Genomic DNA, 16,895 nt, shown 5'->3' with positions numbered 1-16,895 from the left:
GAAAGGTAGATAATAATTGTGACACGAAATTCTAACATTTCGTAAAAGTAGGATATTTTTTGTTCAAATCGAATACGATGGATTTGTTCCATTCCATTAGAAGCCTCACGAGATACGGTACCTATGCAAAGTCGTATAGAGCAAAACCAGTCTAAATCGAGCCTAAACTCTATCAAAACTAGGTTTATGATTTTAGTTTGTTGTCTGGATATTCTTAAATAAAAACCTGGCTATTACTTCGCTCTGAAAACATCTCCTAAAAACTTTCTAAATAATGCTTCTTCCGTTAACTGACTCGGTTTTCGTGAATCATTACAGTTTTTTTTTTTTATTCTGAGGGAGAAATTTTATTTGCCTTTTTGGGAAAATTTACATCCAGATACGTCTATATGTACCTACCTATGTTATTTTCACATCATTAAAACTCTCTACATACTCTCCGTATGGATAAAGGATCTATTTTTAAAGTTCTCATACTCGAGGAGACTTCTCTTGAACTTTCTTTTTGAGTGAATTTTGAAATAACTAAATAAATTTCATATATGAAAGAGATCGTGTCAGATACGTATCTTATCTAATGAATTTCAAATTGATATTAGAAATAATTTTTACCATCGAATTAGCTTAGCAATAACTACATAAATGAAAAAAAAGTGATTTAAAGAAATCTATGTATCTATAGGTACTCTCCTAAAAACCAACAAAAATATCTCTAAAGTTAGGTTATTGTATCTGTGTTTTGTGTATTAGCCCCGAAACCGGCAGCGCGATAAATGGGTAAAAAGAATCTAAAATATTGGATTGAGAATCGATTTCTTTTAAATTACATTCAGTACGTGATTTTGGCTCCCAGCAGTCGTGTCGGAAGATTCTTCATTTCATTGTTTCAAAATTTATTGAAGAAAAAAAAATTGTAAAATGCACAGAAAAATAAACTTTATAAAAAGAGTTGCCGCATGTAAATAAATTAAAAGTTTTGTTGCTAAGTTTAATCGAAAAAATATTTAAACATTTCATTGAGGGAATGCTTGTCAAAAGATGAAATTTATTATGCTAGTTATCTTTTATTTATTAATTAACACCGTACTCGCGATATATATGCGTGATGTGATAGTTTATCTTAATATTGTTTGAAGATCTTTTCTTAAATTTTGTTTTGAGAGTTTATTAGTTTTTAAAATTGCTTATCAAACGAAAAGGTAAAGTGGATATCTTGTGTGGATGAATAGCTGCTATATTGTTTATATGTTTGTGTGTGTGTTGTTAATTTGTAAACAAAAGAAAAGAAAATTAATTACTTCAGCGAGGTGGGTAAGAGAATTTTCTTTTCTGTAAATACAAACAAAAATAAGTACTTTTCAAAGATGTATTTGTTGTGTATGGAATAAATTCAATCCTGCATTTTCCGACATAAAAAATTTGTTATGGAAATAAAATTGGTTCTATTTTTAAAAATTTATTTTGTAATGTTGTTGGCATTTGTAAATCAACAGAAGTGAGAAATCATGTTTTGTCAATGAGTCGTTTGAAGCAATAGTGATTAAAACACTGACTTTATTTTGTTGAATAGGTAAAAACAAACCAAACTAAAAATAAACAACGTAATAATTGCTTTGAAGTAATTGTACCTAAATGTTGTAAATGGGACAGTTTGATCAAATGATCGGTTTAACAAACACAGAAAAAAATACAGTTTATTTTAAAACTTATTTGTTGTTTACTGCTTTGTAAACTGCCCAACATCTGTTTAGAGCGTAATCAAATCTTCTTTTAGATGAAAATTTGAATTTAAAAGCTTTTTACCCAGTTAATTTATTGCTTTTTAAATTGTTCCAGAACATGAGTGCGTTTTTTCTCACACTTTTTAGGTTGAGGATTCATTAAGAAGAAGGGACCCCCGCAAATAAATAATAAAAAAAATGTGAGGTGGAGGGTATTGTTTTTAAAATATCATTTGTAGGGGAGAGGGGGCAGTTTAGGACAGGGCACTTAATAATCTTATTATCTACATTATTTAATGTTGTTGGTTTTTTTTAATTATTTTTTTGTCTGTAGTGGGAGGCAAAGAACAAAGATTCAGGAACACTTTTGTAAAATTTTTCCAAAAGGAGCTCGCCCCGATCTCCTATACATACATTACTTTACCCTGAACATTTCCTACCAATTTCAAGGAAATACTTTTATAAAATTTAGTTTTAACAGTTAGTGGCTATTTTTCATTTTTCAAAGTTGCAAGCTATACAGGGTGCCCTGTAACTTATCAAGCAAAATTTAAGGGGTACGTAGGGTAGGGTATATTTTACGAAAAAAATCGATGATTTTAAAAAACGACAACCAACAACAACAATATTTCTATTACTATAAGACTAATGTTAGAAACTTTGTTAATGATTAAGTTTTTTTTTAATATATTACCCTTTGTAACTGCGTTTTAATAAAATTTTGAGATCTTGTTTTGCTCAAATATTCTTTTTTCAAGGAGTTCCATACTTTTTGACCGTGCCTATTTTTAACTGTGATCAAGGGGGGTCACATTTGTATCAGAAGAAAAATCAGACAACATCTTCTGCCTCCAATTCTTCATATAAATTTCCAATTCATCATATAAAAATGCATTAAATACTCGATTTTACAGGGAAGGTTAAACCTTTCTGATCTCTCTTTTTTTATAAAACGGAACAAAAAAAAAAATTTGTATAACATTGTATGTATTTATTTAAAACATCTTTTTCCAGTCGTTTTGTGTATAACTCTTTTTTTTAGTCAAATTTAGGCATCATTTACGAGAAAATGTCAATAATTTGAAGATAAATTTCGAGTCTGATAAAGTCAACCGATTCAAAAATATTTTTCAAATGAACATTTCGTCTTCTAGTTCAACTGAAAACTGTAATTGCTATTTCGGAGAAAATTTCTGGAGATCTTTTCGAATAAAGAATACTATTCAAATGCATAGTTCAGAAGATAATCTAGAACGACAGCTGTAAAATGATGCTGCTAAAAATGTGAATGCATTCAATACAGTAAAATGACTTATCTTTTGCCTGCAAGTATAGCTATGAAAGAATACTTTTAGAGCAATTTTTTTAACGGATGCTTTAAGTCGTGTAAAAGAACTTATGAAAAATTATTATAAATGCATTCAAAAATTTAAAAAGAAAATATTCTATCACACTATGTTTTGCCATTCTTCAGTATTTTAAAATAACATTAAAATATAAAAAAAAAAAAAAACAATGCGTAGAAACTTTCTTTTCACTGCAAATTGAAGTGATTGTGATAACTTTTTGATGAATAAAACTTTTTTTTTTGTTAATAATTTAAAAACAAAATTGTTTTTCTAATACATTTTATAATAATTTTACAGGTGCTTATTAGATCTCTATGGAGAATGGTGAACTCTTTTATGGATACTCAGAGGAGTTATTAACGTTTGCCTCAGTAATGTGCATAGTTTTCATCTTGATTGGAATTCCAGGAAATTTAATAACGATACTGGCACTTTCAAAGTGTAATAGGGTAAGTTTTCTCTAAACATCTATCTTATATTTGCCTTTATTTTCTCATTCTTTCCATTTTATTGGGTTCTTTAAGTAAAAAAAATATTTTGTGTTTATTTTGAATTTCATCAACATAAACGCTAATCATTGAACAGTGCGACAATTTGATTTCACCTAAAAAGCTGATAACAATTCCTAAACGTAAACCAACAAGCTTCTCCAGCTAGTATAATTATGAAATAGTACAAAAAAATACCAACCTGCTTAGCCAGAAGCAGTTTGTTTTTGTTTGAATGAATTTTCTTTATAAAGAACTGAACACTCCTAAATTAAACTTTAAACTTCATTTCGAATAGGTACATGTATGCATGCATTTTTATCGTTAAGATCTTATAATTCAATTGTAAGGCGACGAATAATTCTTTTATAAATTTTTATAAAAATAAATGTGATTCAAAAATCAAACCCAGGAAAGAAAGAAAAGAAATTCACAATTTAAATCGCTTTCGCTGCCTGTTGTTGTTTTATTTCAAAACTGACCAATACTTCTTACCAACTTAACATCAAAAAGTTCAAAGAATTGTAAAAAAAAAAAAAGTTACACATACACCATAGTGAACCTACATTTATGTAGGGTCCAATAATTTCGTGTTGTTTTTAAATGCAATAAAAATTAAATTTTCAATATGTTTAATGGTTTTTATTTTGAACTTCTTATCAGTTTTTTAGGCTGAATACCTTAATGTGGAATTTTAAATGAACGAAGGTTCTATTACGCTGGTCAAACAAAAGGTCAGACATCAAATATTATAATCGTTCTCGATTTAAAGCTTCAATTTTATTGAAATCGTACTATTTTTTTATTTTTTTTTCATTATTTCAATAGCCCTATACATTTCAGATATCGGTTTTCAAAGTAGAAATTTTCTGAAAAACAATAAATTGAAGTCCATAATTTTGAAAATGACTATTTACTTTATGTTTTTGCTTAAATTTGTATGTGAATATTGTCTTTTTTACAACTGTTTAACAATAATGAACCTATTCGAAAAAATTTAACTCTGTTTAAATAGAACTAGAACTTGAATATATGTACATATGTATGTACCTGTATGCATGTACTTAACTATATTTATCCTTTTATTTTCAGTCACGCAATGCTACAGCTATATGCATAATCAATCTCTCCTTGTCTGATCTACTTTTTTGCTGCTTCAATCTTCCATTAGCTGCTTCGACATTTTTACAAAGGTCTTGGAATCATGGCAATCTACTGTGTCGGCTTTTTCCCTTGATGCGCTATGGTCTCTTAGCTGTGTCGTTATTCACAGTTTTACTTATTACTGTAAATAGGTACATCATGATTGGACATCCCAGAATATATCAAAGGTAATTAAGAATTAAAAATTTAAAAGAAAAATCAGAAATTTTCTAATATTTGGTTTAGTTTAAAACGAACTGGAAGAACTTCGCCTATAATATATTTATTTAACTTGCCTTATAGTAGTCTGTAAGATTAGTACTGCAAACAATTTACCAAATAGACTAATTTTATCAGATTTTACATGAAAGATTTGCAAATTTCTGACAGTTTATGTAACTGTTACAATAATATTTATGATAATGCGAGCTGGTAGTCATGGAAGCAAAGCTCGTTAAATATATTAGCATTATAATTTTTTACGTGTTAATAAAGAAATAAATAATTAAAAATATATTTATGATACATGTTAATTTTTTTCAGAGTATATCGTAATCGAAACTTGGCAATTATGATTGCTGCTACGTGGATTGGAGCATTCCTAATACTCATTCCAACATACCGCGGTATTTGGGGTTCATTCGGCCTCGATATCGAAATTGGTTCATGTTCAATACTTCCAGACGAAAACGGCAATTCGCCCAAAGAGATTCTATTCATTATGGCATTTGTGGTGCCATGTTTATGCATAATCGTCTGCTATGCACGAATATTTTACATTGTCCGAAAAGCAGCTCTAAGGTCCCGAGAACCAGTTAATAATACCAGTTCATCAATGCGTGCTGAGAAAACAAAATCTCCGCTGCCCGAACAAAACCATTTAGATGAGCAACCTAAAGAGCTCAACCGCAACATGACAAAATCTGAAAATTCTCAACAATCTAATACGCCAATTTCATCGAATGATAGCGAAAAATTTAAGGAACATCAAAATCATTGGGAAATGCGTCCGTATTTGTCTAGATTACGAGACGATGATTTGAAATACATCGACTCTAGTGTAGAAAGTGATTATCCTCCAACACAGTACGATATGCAAGCTTGTGATAAGCCCGAGAAAATCTCCAATGTTAAAGAAAGTGGTATGAAGTCATATGAAGATCTTTTTGAAGAGGATAGTGGATATGTCAATGAGGTAAGAGTAGTTTTAAAATTATATTTATAGAAAAAGAGCTGGTGAACTTTTTACTCAAAATGGTTTATACCGGTTAAATTAAAAAAAAAGAAAACTGATAAGCGAGGTCCAAATAATATGAAAATACGAAATTTCAAGAAGCTTAGGTGGAAAACATTGAAAAAAAAAATATAATATATTATATAAAATTGTAGTACCTCGTGGCGCGATAGTAAGTGCAAGGTCTAGGTCCAATTCCCAATCTCCACAGAAAATGAAAAAAATTTTTCCAGCTCATTCTTTGAAATTATAATGATAAGAACATATTACAGATGAGTGACAAATTTAATGGCAAGTTGTCATTCGTATAAATCCGACTAAGGCTGAGAATTAATGATGTAGTACCTACATACATTTTATAAAGGAAAAACTTATTCTTCTGCCAATTTATTTTGTTTCACTAAAAAAAATCTTATCACTGTTCTGATGTACCCCTTTTATCTTATTAACGTTTTTGAATACATTTGTTATTTATATTCCCAACACTTGACAATAAGAAGGTAAGCTAAGAGCCAATTTTTCATTAGACAGATAAACCCCAGTTAAGGTTTAAAAAAAATCAGGGCTAAATCAAATAATTTTTCTAAATTATTTCTACCTTCGTGACCTTCTATAATATAATATTAATTTATTTGTAATCACAACCGAAACGTGGAAAAAAAATTAGGATAAATAACCAATTTGACATCAAGCCCACATAGGAGTTAAAATCTAATAGTTTTTCACTACTAGAAATAAAACTATAGCTTGTGATGAGTTAACCGACTAAACTGTTCAAAAATCAGTTTAGAGGCATCCCCTACACATTAAAATTATAACTTAATTTTTTTTAGGTTTCGGGAAATCCTATTGCACCTTTGCGGATGGATGAAGCTCTTATAACGGAAGTCCCTTTGAAAACAAACGACATTTCTGGCGAGATAAATAAAAAAGGGTAATTATAAGGATTGACTGTTCTTCGTTATAAATAAAAAGAATTGGCCTTAAAAAAAATAAGTTTTCAATTAAAACAACAAATAAAATTTTCTTTATTTTCAGAAATCGTTGCACCAAATCCCTCAAAACGTCATTTAACCAAATAACTAAACGCAAATATCGCAATAACTCAACTATAAACACTTCAAATACATCGGTTCTGTATCCAGGACGCATGAGTAAGAAAGACAGACGTTTACTTAAGATGATTTCGGTTATTTTTCTGTCGTTTATCATTTGCTATTTACCAATAACAATTACGAAGATTTGGAAAGAAGTCACAGAAGTGCATTGGATCAATATAAGTGGATATCTACTTATCTATTTGAGCACTTGTATTAATCCAATTATTTATGTTGTTATGTCATCGGAATACCGACAAGCATATTGGAATTTATTACTTTGTAAAATGGACAGTAAGTCACCACATCGCTATACTGTAGTAACGAAAAAGCCTAGTAATCTTAGGATGCAACCATGAAATAAATACAAAAAATTTTGTAACATAACTATTAATTTGAGTTTTAATTGATAAAGAAAGCTGTCAGCGATATTTTGTATAGGAATCTGAGAACAAAGCGAAAAAGAAAATTGTATTTAGTCTTTTATTGGGTTCTAATTGTCAGGAAATTACTTTTTTCTAATTAAAATATCAACATCACATATCGAATCGGATAGAGAATCGATCTGATTTTTTTTAAGTTAAAAAAAAAGTTCGTTTCTTATCACGCAACATCAAACATTATGTTAAAACTCATTACATATTATGTAGAATGCTTTTATAAAATGCAGGTGTTGTATTAACTTCAAAAGTTCGTCATCTTCATTAAAAAGCAACAGTACTAAAGAAAGTGAAAAAAATGTATGTTTAAAACTTACTAAATATGTATTTTTATTTCTGTATATATATATATATATATGTATATATATATATATATATTTATGTATATATTTATATATCTGTGAAAATATTTTTTTTATATACTTTGTTAATGGCGGTTATTTGGTAAAATTAACTTAGAATAAATGTTATTTTTAAATTCAATATTATGTGGCTAACTGTTTGGCAGTCTGTTGCTTATTTCTGGTGGCGGACTTTGTCCAGCTTTTGCGAATTTTACTGCCGCTTCAGCTATGGTGCTATCCTCGTCAGCATCAGTTATTCCGAAACGTCCGTCATAGCAACGCCTTTTAAAGTCACTCAAAAATAAACAATTTTGAAGGCCATGATGATCTATTTGAACTGATTGAGTTGTGTTGCTGCAAGAAAAATTATGAATTTTTTGGTTGTAAAATTAAATGAGTATAAATAAAAGTTAAAACTAAAGGTTTAGAACATTATAAATGCATACATACATACAAGCTGAATTTGTTGCTAAAAGTTATCAACTAAAGGCTTAGAACACAACAACCCGTGATCTCATCAAGTTGTGTTGTTGCAATTTTATATTAATTTTGTAAATTATTAAATTTGAAAATTTGAAAAGTCAAAGCATTGTCAATAAAGCTTAACTGGTATTAATCTTTGTTTAGTGACAATAGTTAGTTTACTAAATTCAATGTGTCACTATGGCGTATGCGTAATATTTTCTTCTTTACAAAATAAATATTTTTCTCTGTAAGTTTAAAAGTTAAAGTCCGTTTTCAATAAGGAGTTTGGTTAAAAGGATAATACTAACAAAAGGAGCGCCACGCGGAACTGAAAATGTTGCGATTTATATGGACATGGACTTCAGATGAACCCAATCTACCGTACCTTGTAATATCGATTGAAAAAAGCTACCTTTTAAGGTTTGAACATAGTAATATCATACGAAGTATGTCAAATTCTTCCCTGTTATTGGTTACGATTGCGATATGATACATATAATCCAGTCAAATAAGGGTTTAACCTCGGAATGAATGTTAGTAGAAATTTTTTTTGCTCAATATCTTCCTTTTGCCATTCTATAACATATCTCAAAAGTCTAGAAAAATCTCATGTCCGCTTGTCGCGATTTCAAGGTCAAATCGCGAAATGGAGATTTTCAAAATTAGCAAAAATAGGCTATGGTATTATATACACATATGATACATGATTTCAAGTTTTGCATTGTTTTGATTTTTAATAATGATGGATTCTAAAATCTTCATGCAAAATTTGGTTCATCTACCATAACTTTTAAGGGTTTTTCGGCAGTAAGTTTGCAACTGTTATAATAATATGAGTTGACAGATGAAAAACAGGTATAACTAGATTTTTTGGAATCAGCATTAAAAAATACCTTGAAATCATATATCATATGTGTATATAATACCATAGCCTATTTTTGCTAATTTTGAAAATCTCCATTTCGCGATTTGACCTTGAAATCGCGACAAGCGGATTTTGAGATTTTTCTAGACTTTTGAGATATGTTATAGAATGGCAATAGGAAGATATTGAGCAAAAAAAATTTCTACTAACATTCATTCCGAGATTTACCCCTTTTTTCTCCTTATTTGACTGTATTAATACGTTTTGAAAACGAATTTAGTGAGGTCTGTCTTTATGATAAATATTTCAAAATTACAAATAAATCATATTTAAAAAGTATTTCCTGAGGAATGAGGGCGCTTATTACAACAAAATTGAAACATACAAAATTTCCAAAAACACTGGTTTCTGCATTTTCATCTTATTTTCTGTCGAAATTTAAGATTTTGTTTTCTTATTTTAAGTAAAACCGTATTTAAGATAAGCTTAATTAAGCTACTTTAAAAAAAAAAAAAAACATTTTAAAATTAAGCAATAGCCAAACAGATGTTTTTTTCTTGGGTCTACTAATAGTATGGAAAAGTACTGTAGTATGAAGTCAAAAGTTGGAAGGGGTTTCTAGATATTATGGGCTATTAAGCCCATAACTTTTTTTAAACCACATAGAATTGGATAGCCAATGGATCAAAAGGAAAATCATCCTTAAAATTGTTAATTTTGCCCTTAATTAGAGGGGAACGTTAGTATTATTTAATGACGTCTGACGAAATCTGATAGTAATTTATATGAGCGTTTCATTTGTAACGAAACCAAGAACCAAAAATTCTATAATTGTGACATTATTTGCAACTTTTTTGGTCTCATAAGATTTATTTTATCCGCTCATCTAAAAGATTACCACAAAAATAATTTATAATTTTGCATTCGAAACACAAAGTGACATGTATTTTTTCTCCACGGTTAAAAATAAAAAGGGATTTTCTTATTAATTTCTTTACAAAATACCTCATTTCAAACATAAATTAGTTATAATTTAATACATTGAATGCGCTTGAACAAAAATGAATAGGTCGAATTGACACTTCTTAGTATCATAGTAGAAGAGCAAAACTTGGCCAAAACTGACATTAAATCCATTAAATTTCTGTCTATAACATAGAACCAATGTTGATTGAACTTTTATATCTAGGACGCTAAAGATATAAACTTTGAAATAAACTTTTTCAGTTTTGTTTGCCAGCACCTCATTTTTTTTTATAAATTTTGACTTTATTGAAAGCTAAAAATTTAATATAAATGTAATTGCTTACCTTGTTTTAGTTAGAACAGCACATCCATTATCAACTGACATTTGCAAAGAGTACAATTTAGCTAAATTCATTAAACTCTCGTGCTCATAAAACTCAATGTCTGGTAGTCTAATATGCGTTTGTCTGGCATCCTGGAGAAATCGTGCCAACCTCTCATTAACACTTGTCTTAATGGAAAAAGCTGCTCGTTCACCTTTTATTCTTCTACATCCAGCACGAATTTCACGAATCTCACCCGGCTTACAAGGGGGTGATGCCAGAAAAGGATTCGATGTCTCACCCGACATTTCACTTTCAATTTGTCGAATTGGAAAACGAAACTGATCCATAGTTTCATCGCGCAATGTAAAGCTTTTTTGACTTAACAAATTACTTACACCTCCATTAAGTTGCAGTCCTTTATTTATTGCTATTGGAGCCGATGACATATGACGGTGGACACTGTTCACCGGGGTATCTAATTCATCTGCGCTCATTAGGGTATCATCGTCACCAATTGTAGCATTCTCATCGGATTTAATTTGTTGCAAATTTCCACTCTTCTTCGTGAGTTTGCGTTTAAAATCATTTTTCGAGTCAAAATTATTAATCACTTCATTGCCTGGCCAATCAGTTAGTTCGTCATCTCCTTCGCGATCTGAATCATTTGTCCTTTCATTTTCCGACTCTGAAGAGCTGAGTGAACTGGAACTCAGAAATTCATTTAGTTCCCCGCACTCCATTGAGTTGGGGTCTTCGAATTGTAGTTGCATCTTCATCTGCTCCCGGCGCAGACGGTAATATTTCTTTTTTCTCTGGCTGAAGGACAGGCCATACGCACCAGGTACTGGAACTGCCTGTGAAGGCGCAATAGTTCCTCTTGCCGTTGTCGTTTCATTTTTTAAATCATTTCTAACGCTTGTCATTATTTGCTGTTTTAGCGCATAATGCTCTGGAATAGTTTGTTGCATAAAACGATTAGTTAAAATTTCGCAGCTTAATCCTGTGGAGCATGTAGCCACTGCTGCAGCAGCTGTTATCGATGCAAAACTATCGAAAGTTGAAGTTTCTAGCTTTCGAGGCACAACTACACTGGTTGCTGTTGTTGTCGTTGCTACCGGCGATAATGGGGTAAATAAAAATGCACATTTTGGGGGAGTGGCATGTGAATCTTGTTGATTTTTTTGCTGTTGCTGAGAGATCTTTTCAATTTTCGAAATAAGACCTTTATTTAAGGGAAGTATTCGATCGCAGGGAACTTTCGATGTAGAAGAAAAACTTCTAGTGCGTGATTTGTGCTCTTGAAGCGAATGTTTTACCGGAAACATATGACTCTGTCTTGGCACACTAGAAGAGTGTGCTTTTCCATGTTCATGGTCATGGCAACGATCTCGATGTGAGCGTTTGCGTTTGCCACAGAAAAATAAATTCGCCCGATAGCTATCTTGAATAGCATGACGTAAAGCTCTTTTTTTTACGGTACCTGTTAATGTAAATTCTGGAGAGTTGTCGATAGTACTTGAATGAAGTCCTCCAGAAACTGTTGGTGTTTTTGCTGCTGTCGTTTCGTACTCCACAGCCATACGTTTGAATTTGCGCTTTCGGCGAGTGCTCGGGCGAAAGAATCTTAAAATAAAGACGTTTAATGTGATACATACAAAATATGTACAAAGTTTTTTGTATTTGAAAATTAGTGAATAATATTTAAAAAAAATATTAAAAATTAAATTAATGGCTGCCAAAAAAAAGATTTCAAGTTCATAAAATTGAATAATTGTATCGTTTCAACAGAGAACAGTTCATAAAATTGAATAAATTGTATCGTTTCAACAGAGAACGACTTAGCAATAGGTAGAATCCCTGAAAAATAATGTCTAGGTTGTGGAAGCATGATTTTAACTCAGAACCTCTGACGTGGCGGTCCAACAGACTTAGAAATACGCCACGAAATACTGCATTATATTTTAAGACGCCATCAAAATGCCATGTCGATGTCTAAAACATGACTTTATTCAGTATCTGAATGCAAAAGCTTTTTTATGCCATTTCGGACGATTGTTAAAGTTTCTACTGATTCACTAATCCATAAAAACTTACACTTTAATCCGAATTTTCTAATGCAAATGATTCTACCCAGCAAAAAGTTTTCTTTGAGAATGAATCAGAATTCAGTCTTAAAGGCTCTAAATAAAACGAGCGGTCAGAGTTCTAAAAACGGCCGAGGGTGACATTGGTACTGCAACTGCCTTTAAATACCTTTTACTTTATTAGCACGTCATCACGCTATGGGTGTATGCCATAAACATGAGTTTTTAAATCTAGGTTATGGAATGCACTTGAAAAGATGCAGGATAAGAATGGTCAAAACATTCACATGGACAGAAGTGTTTATTAAATACACGTTCAATTGTTTATTTTTGTAAACATTTATCAACTACGCAAATAAATAAATAATAAACAGTTTGCAAATTTTAGACACAAAATAAAAACATTTTCTCTAATGCTTGGTAGTTTACTTCTCTGGTGTTTTTTTTTTTTCTTTCCTAAAATATGTATGTCTTATGTTTCTTACTTCCTGCACACACAAATTACAATTTAGTATTATTTTTTATTTTTATCTGCTGCTTAGAACTTAAAGCTGCTTTTAACTACTTTTTCCATAGAGCAAAAGTACTTCAAACGTTCAAAGTAGTTTAAGTACTAAGGAGTAGATAAATGTTCCCATAGGAACGCAGCTATTTAAAATGTATCTATTTTATTTCAATTCCGAGCTAAAGGGAAAGGTACGTGTTTTCAACAGACATTGAAAAAAAATCTAATGAATCCTCGCTTTGAATGGAAATATTGAATCTTCAACGATCGACTTCGTATTTCATAATCAGGCCACAGGTTCTGGAGAAATCTTTGTTGGATCTTGAAAGAAGGAAAACAGTTCTTTTATAAACCGTTACTAAACATATTCAAATAAATTTTCTTTTATAAAAAAATAAGATCCGAAATAGTCAAAAAATTGCGTTTTCTAACGGTAATATCTCAAAAACGAGAGCTGATTAATTTTTTCTGACTTCGGATTCGAGTTCAGCACACCGAAAACCTTCAGAAAAGTATATTTTTGTTTCTTAAAAAAAACCCTTGTTAACCAGTGTTATCAATCAAGATTTTTGTAATTTGTATCTTGCATATGAGACTTCCAGAATAAATTGAGGAGCGTTTTTTTTTAACTCAACAAACGCCAAAAAAGCAAAAATGAGATATTGGTATCGAAATTTTTGGCATCACCAGGCGCACAAGACGACGAAATAAAAAAAATATATAAGCTAATAGTTTTTATATTAAAAAATATTTAAGAAAATTGTTTTTTCTTTCAAAACTCAACAAAACCAATACAAAATGTATTGAGGTTTCTCAAAACTCAACAAAACTACGATGTTTAGCAAAACTAAACAAAATTACAGGATTTTGATAAACTCAATAAAGTTTGCCTGTTGTTGGAAAAACTTATATTTTTTAAATATAAAATACATTATGCATAAAAGGTTTAATTATGTAGGACCAGCTTTACTAAAAATAATAAATCATTCATTAATTAATGGGATTTTCCCAGACAGTTGGAAAACATCTGTGGTAGTTCCGGTTCAGAAAATTGCTAACTCGAATAAATGTCAACATTTTAGACCGGTAAATATGCTACCATTACACGAAAAAATATTAGAAAACGTGGTACAAATCCAGTTTGAAAAATACTTAGAAAACAACAATATTATAACGGAAGAACAATCGGACTTTCGAAGAAAACATTCGTGTCAATTTGCCTTAAACTTTTTGGTAGCTGATTGGAAAGAAAAATACATGAAAAAGAGAAAAAGCAGCAGCGTTCCTTGATCTTAAAAAAAAAAATTTACAATTATGGGGTGAGAGGAATAGAATATCAATGGTTCAAAACATGTTTAGAAAATAGAAAACAAATGGTAAAATTTAACAATGAAATTTCAAGTAGTATTTCTGTTCAGTTAGATGTACCACAAGGGACAATGTTGGGCCCATTATTGTATATATTTCGTATATTAATGATATGAACAAAAAAAATAATAAGAAATTCACAAATAGTTTTTTTTGCTGATGATGGTCTTTTATATGTTTCTGATGTTAAAAAATAATGTTACTACCGGCAAATAGAGAAATAAATTGTATTGATGAATTTGGATGTGTTGAAGAAATTAAATACTTGGGAATTACAATAGACAATAATTTAAACTTTAAAAAAACATTTTGAAAATATTTGTAAAAAATTAGCCCAGAAAATCGGTTTCTTTCGTAGAATTAGAAAGAAATTATGTAATCTAATGGCAATTAAAATATATAATACCATAATAAAACCACATTTTGAGCATTGCCCAACGATATTACAAAATAAAGCAATGCGGTCAATTTTATATTGCAGTAGATATACGCCAATATATTACATGTTAAATATGTTAAAATGGTTAAGTATTAAACAAAGAATAATATTTTGCACACTGTTGTTTATATACAAAATTAAAAATATTTTAATGCCAAGTTATCATATAATTTAAGAAATAATAACTTTAATGCACAATTTTCTTCAAATAATAGAAGCCAAAGTATGTTGTTTTATAAGGGAATACAAAGTTTTAATAGTCTACCAAATGATGTTCAAATTGAAAATAATATCACAAGATTCAAAAGTAATATATTAACATTTGTTAAAACTAATTATTATTAAAAACTTTTGAGTAATTTATATACCTGTTTATTTATTCAAATGTATTAAAATTGTAAAAATAGCTTTTTTTAAACGCTAAATAAACATTTAACTAACTAACTATCATAAGGTAGAAAAAGTGTACTTTTGGATTTGTTTCATTTTGAAAAAAAAAAAAAACGCGGTGTTTTTATGTTCAAAATAAAGACAAATCTTTCTAAATTTGAAAATAAAAATTAATCCTATCTTTGCAAGAAAGAACAACTCCTTGTTTCTATATTTTGAAAATTAGGTTTTGTATTCAAATGGGAAACAAAAAACCTTCTCTTCAAAAAGTTGAAAAAAAAACATTTGTTGAGTTTTGAAAAACGCTCCTCAATCATTTGGTTTGAAAATCGTTTTTTTTTTTTGCCATTTTTAATAAAACATCAACAGACAAAGCGAAAGAAAAGTGACCAAATTGGGAAGGGTATTTAACAACTCATGATACAACATAGAATTAATAGAAATGATAAATTGTTCGTCTTAATTTTTATGTTTTAATATACCTACTTCAAACTTCATAAAACTTCCTAACCAGAGTAGTTTTATTTTCCAATAAATTCTTGCAAATTTTTGCAAACGCCACTAATAATCTTTTAAGCAATAAATGATAATAATTATAATCTTAACATCTCTTAACACCTACCTGGCTGGGCTGAAATTTTCATTTAGAGAATCTGATTCCAAGTTGCCAGTATGTAATCGCGGATTAATAGCCAAACGCATTTCTTGTCTGTCATCTGAGTCGCTGTGTATTGAGTTATTCAGTCCATCTAGGCCATCGACATTTGCTTTATTGTGTGCACCATTTGCTGCATCTGTGGGACTACTCGAAGAGTCTTCTGTAGGTTGTGGAGCACAAGCTAAACAAAATAATAATTATTAAAAAAAAATATAATGTAAATTTAGTTAAAATTAAATACGAGTTTAAACTCACGCAAATTTCCTGTGGATCGGGTCCTTCGACGTTGACCCCACCTACCAACACGAACGCCACCCATACGAGAAGTCTCCTCCAAAGCAATTGTTAAATCGTGTGAAAACTGGTCCATTATTTTGGTTTGCAATTTAAGTTTTCCACTGGATAACTAATTGCTGAATGCAATTTCTTTATAAATCATTTAAAACAATAAATTAATATTTTTTTTGATAGACTTTCTCTAGATTATAATAATTTTGGATACGTTCGCTCTTTCGTTTGCAGAACATTTAAAAATATACGAAGACGAAGAAAGAGTCGAGCGAGAGCAAAGTTTTCGCTGAGCGAGAGTTTGAAAAAAAAAATTATTTGACTGCTGGCTGTCAGGTTGACAGTAACTAAAAATTTAGAATTCAGCTTTAAAAAATGTTGGAAAAAGTTAATAGTGTCCTAGATGGGTCATTTGCAAAAGTACGAAGGTGAAATTGATGAAAAATGTTAAAGAGGTTGTTTCTTTGTTTGGCAATATGGAAAAAAAGAATCCGCCTCAACCCTAGTTTGTTGCTGAAATGAAATGGGAAGTACTGTACAAAAATAATAAATTAATATATAAAATTTTCATTGTGCTTTTTCGTACAGAGTACCTAATCTTAATCCTTGTACGCAGTTCGAGATAAATTTAAGCTCCCATACAAATTATCGAAAAATTTTAGCTGAGCTAAAATGGATCCCATACAAATTATCGATAACTTGTATGGGAATTTTATCTCGGCTAA

At 30.2% G+C, this 16,895-nt stretch overlaps 2 protein-coding genes across 4 annotated transcripts; one reads left to right on the top strand and one right to left on the bottom strand.

Annotated features, from left to right (window-relative positions):
• Positions 1 to 609: 609 nt before the first annotated feature.
• LOC129910980 (G-protein coupled receptor moody) lies at positions 610 to 7,434 on the top strand. 3 transcript variants are annotated; one of them, XM_055988598.1, is made up of 6 exons: positions 610 to 958; positions 3,368 to 3,519; positions 4,651 to 4,889; positions 5,245 to 5,896; positions 6,769 to 6,869; positions 6,974 to 7,434. In XM_055988598.1, exons 2-6 carry the CDS (start codon positions 3,385 to 3,387, stop codon positions 7,389 to 7,391), a joined length of 1,545 nt encoding a protein of 514 aa, XP_055844573.1. In that variant the 5' UTR covers positions 610 to 958; positions 3,368 to 3,384; the 3' UTR covers positions 7,392 to 7,434. The 3 variants fall into 3 exon arrangements, with proteins under 3 accessions (XP_055844573.1, XP_055844572.1, XP_055844574.1); XM_055988597.1 differs by having other exon boundaries at positions 612 to 1,199; XM_055988599.1 differs by lacking the exon at positions 610 to 958 and adding an exon at positions 1,233 to 1,311.
• A 417-nt stretch (positions 7,435 to 7,851) lies between these two features.
• LOC129910978 (uncharacterized) lies at positions 7,852 to 16,467 on the bottom strand. The gene is made up of 4 exons (XM_055988593.1): positions 16,138 to 16,467; positions 15,847 to 16,063; positions 10,457 to 12,061; positions 7,852 to 8,170 (listed from the first exon to the last, which is right to left on the bottom strand). Exons 1-4 carry the CDS (start codon positions 16,250 to 16,252, stop codon positions 7,966 to 7,968), a joined length of 2,142 nt encoding a protein of 713 aa, XP_055844568.1. The 5' UTR covers positions 16,253 to 16,467; the 3' UTR covers positions 7,852 to 7,965.
• Between the last annotated feature and the right edge of the window lie 428 nt (positions 16,468 to 16,895).

Source organism: Episyrphus balteatus, chromosome 2, assembly GCF_945859705.1.
Source record: "Episyrphus balteatus chromosome 2, idEpiBalt1.1, whole genome shotgun sequence".
NCBI lineage: Eukaryota > Metazoa > Arthropoda > Insecta > Diptera > Syrphidae > Episyrphus > Episyrphus balteatus.
Note: the sequence above shows the minus strand (reverse complement) of the source record. Positions and strands in the feature narration are given on the sequence as shown.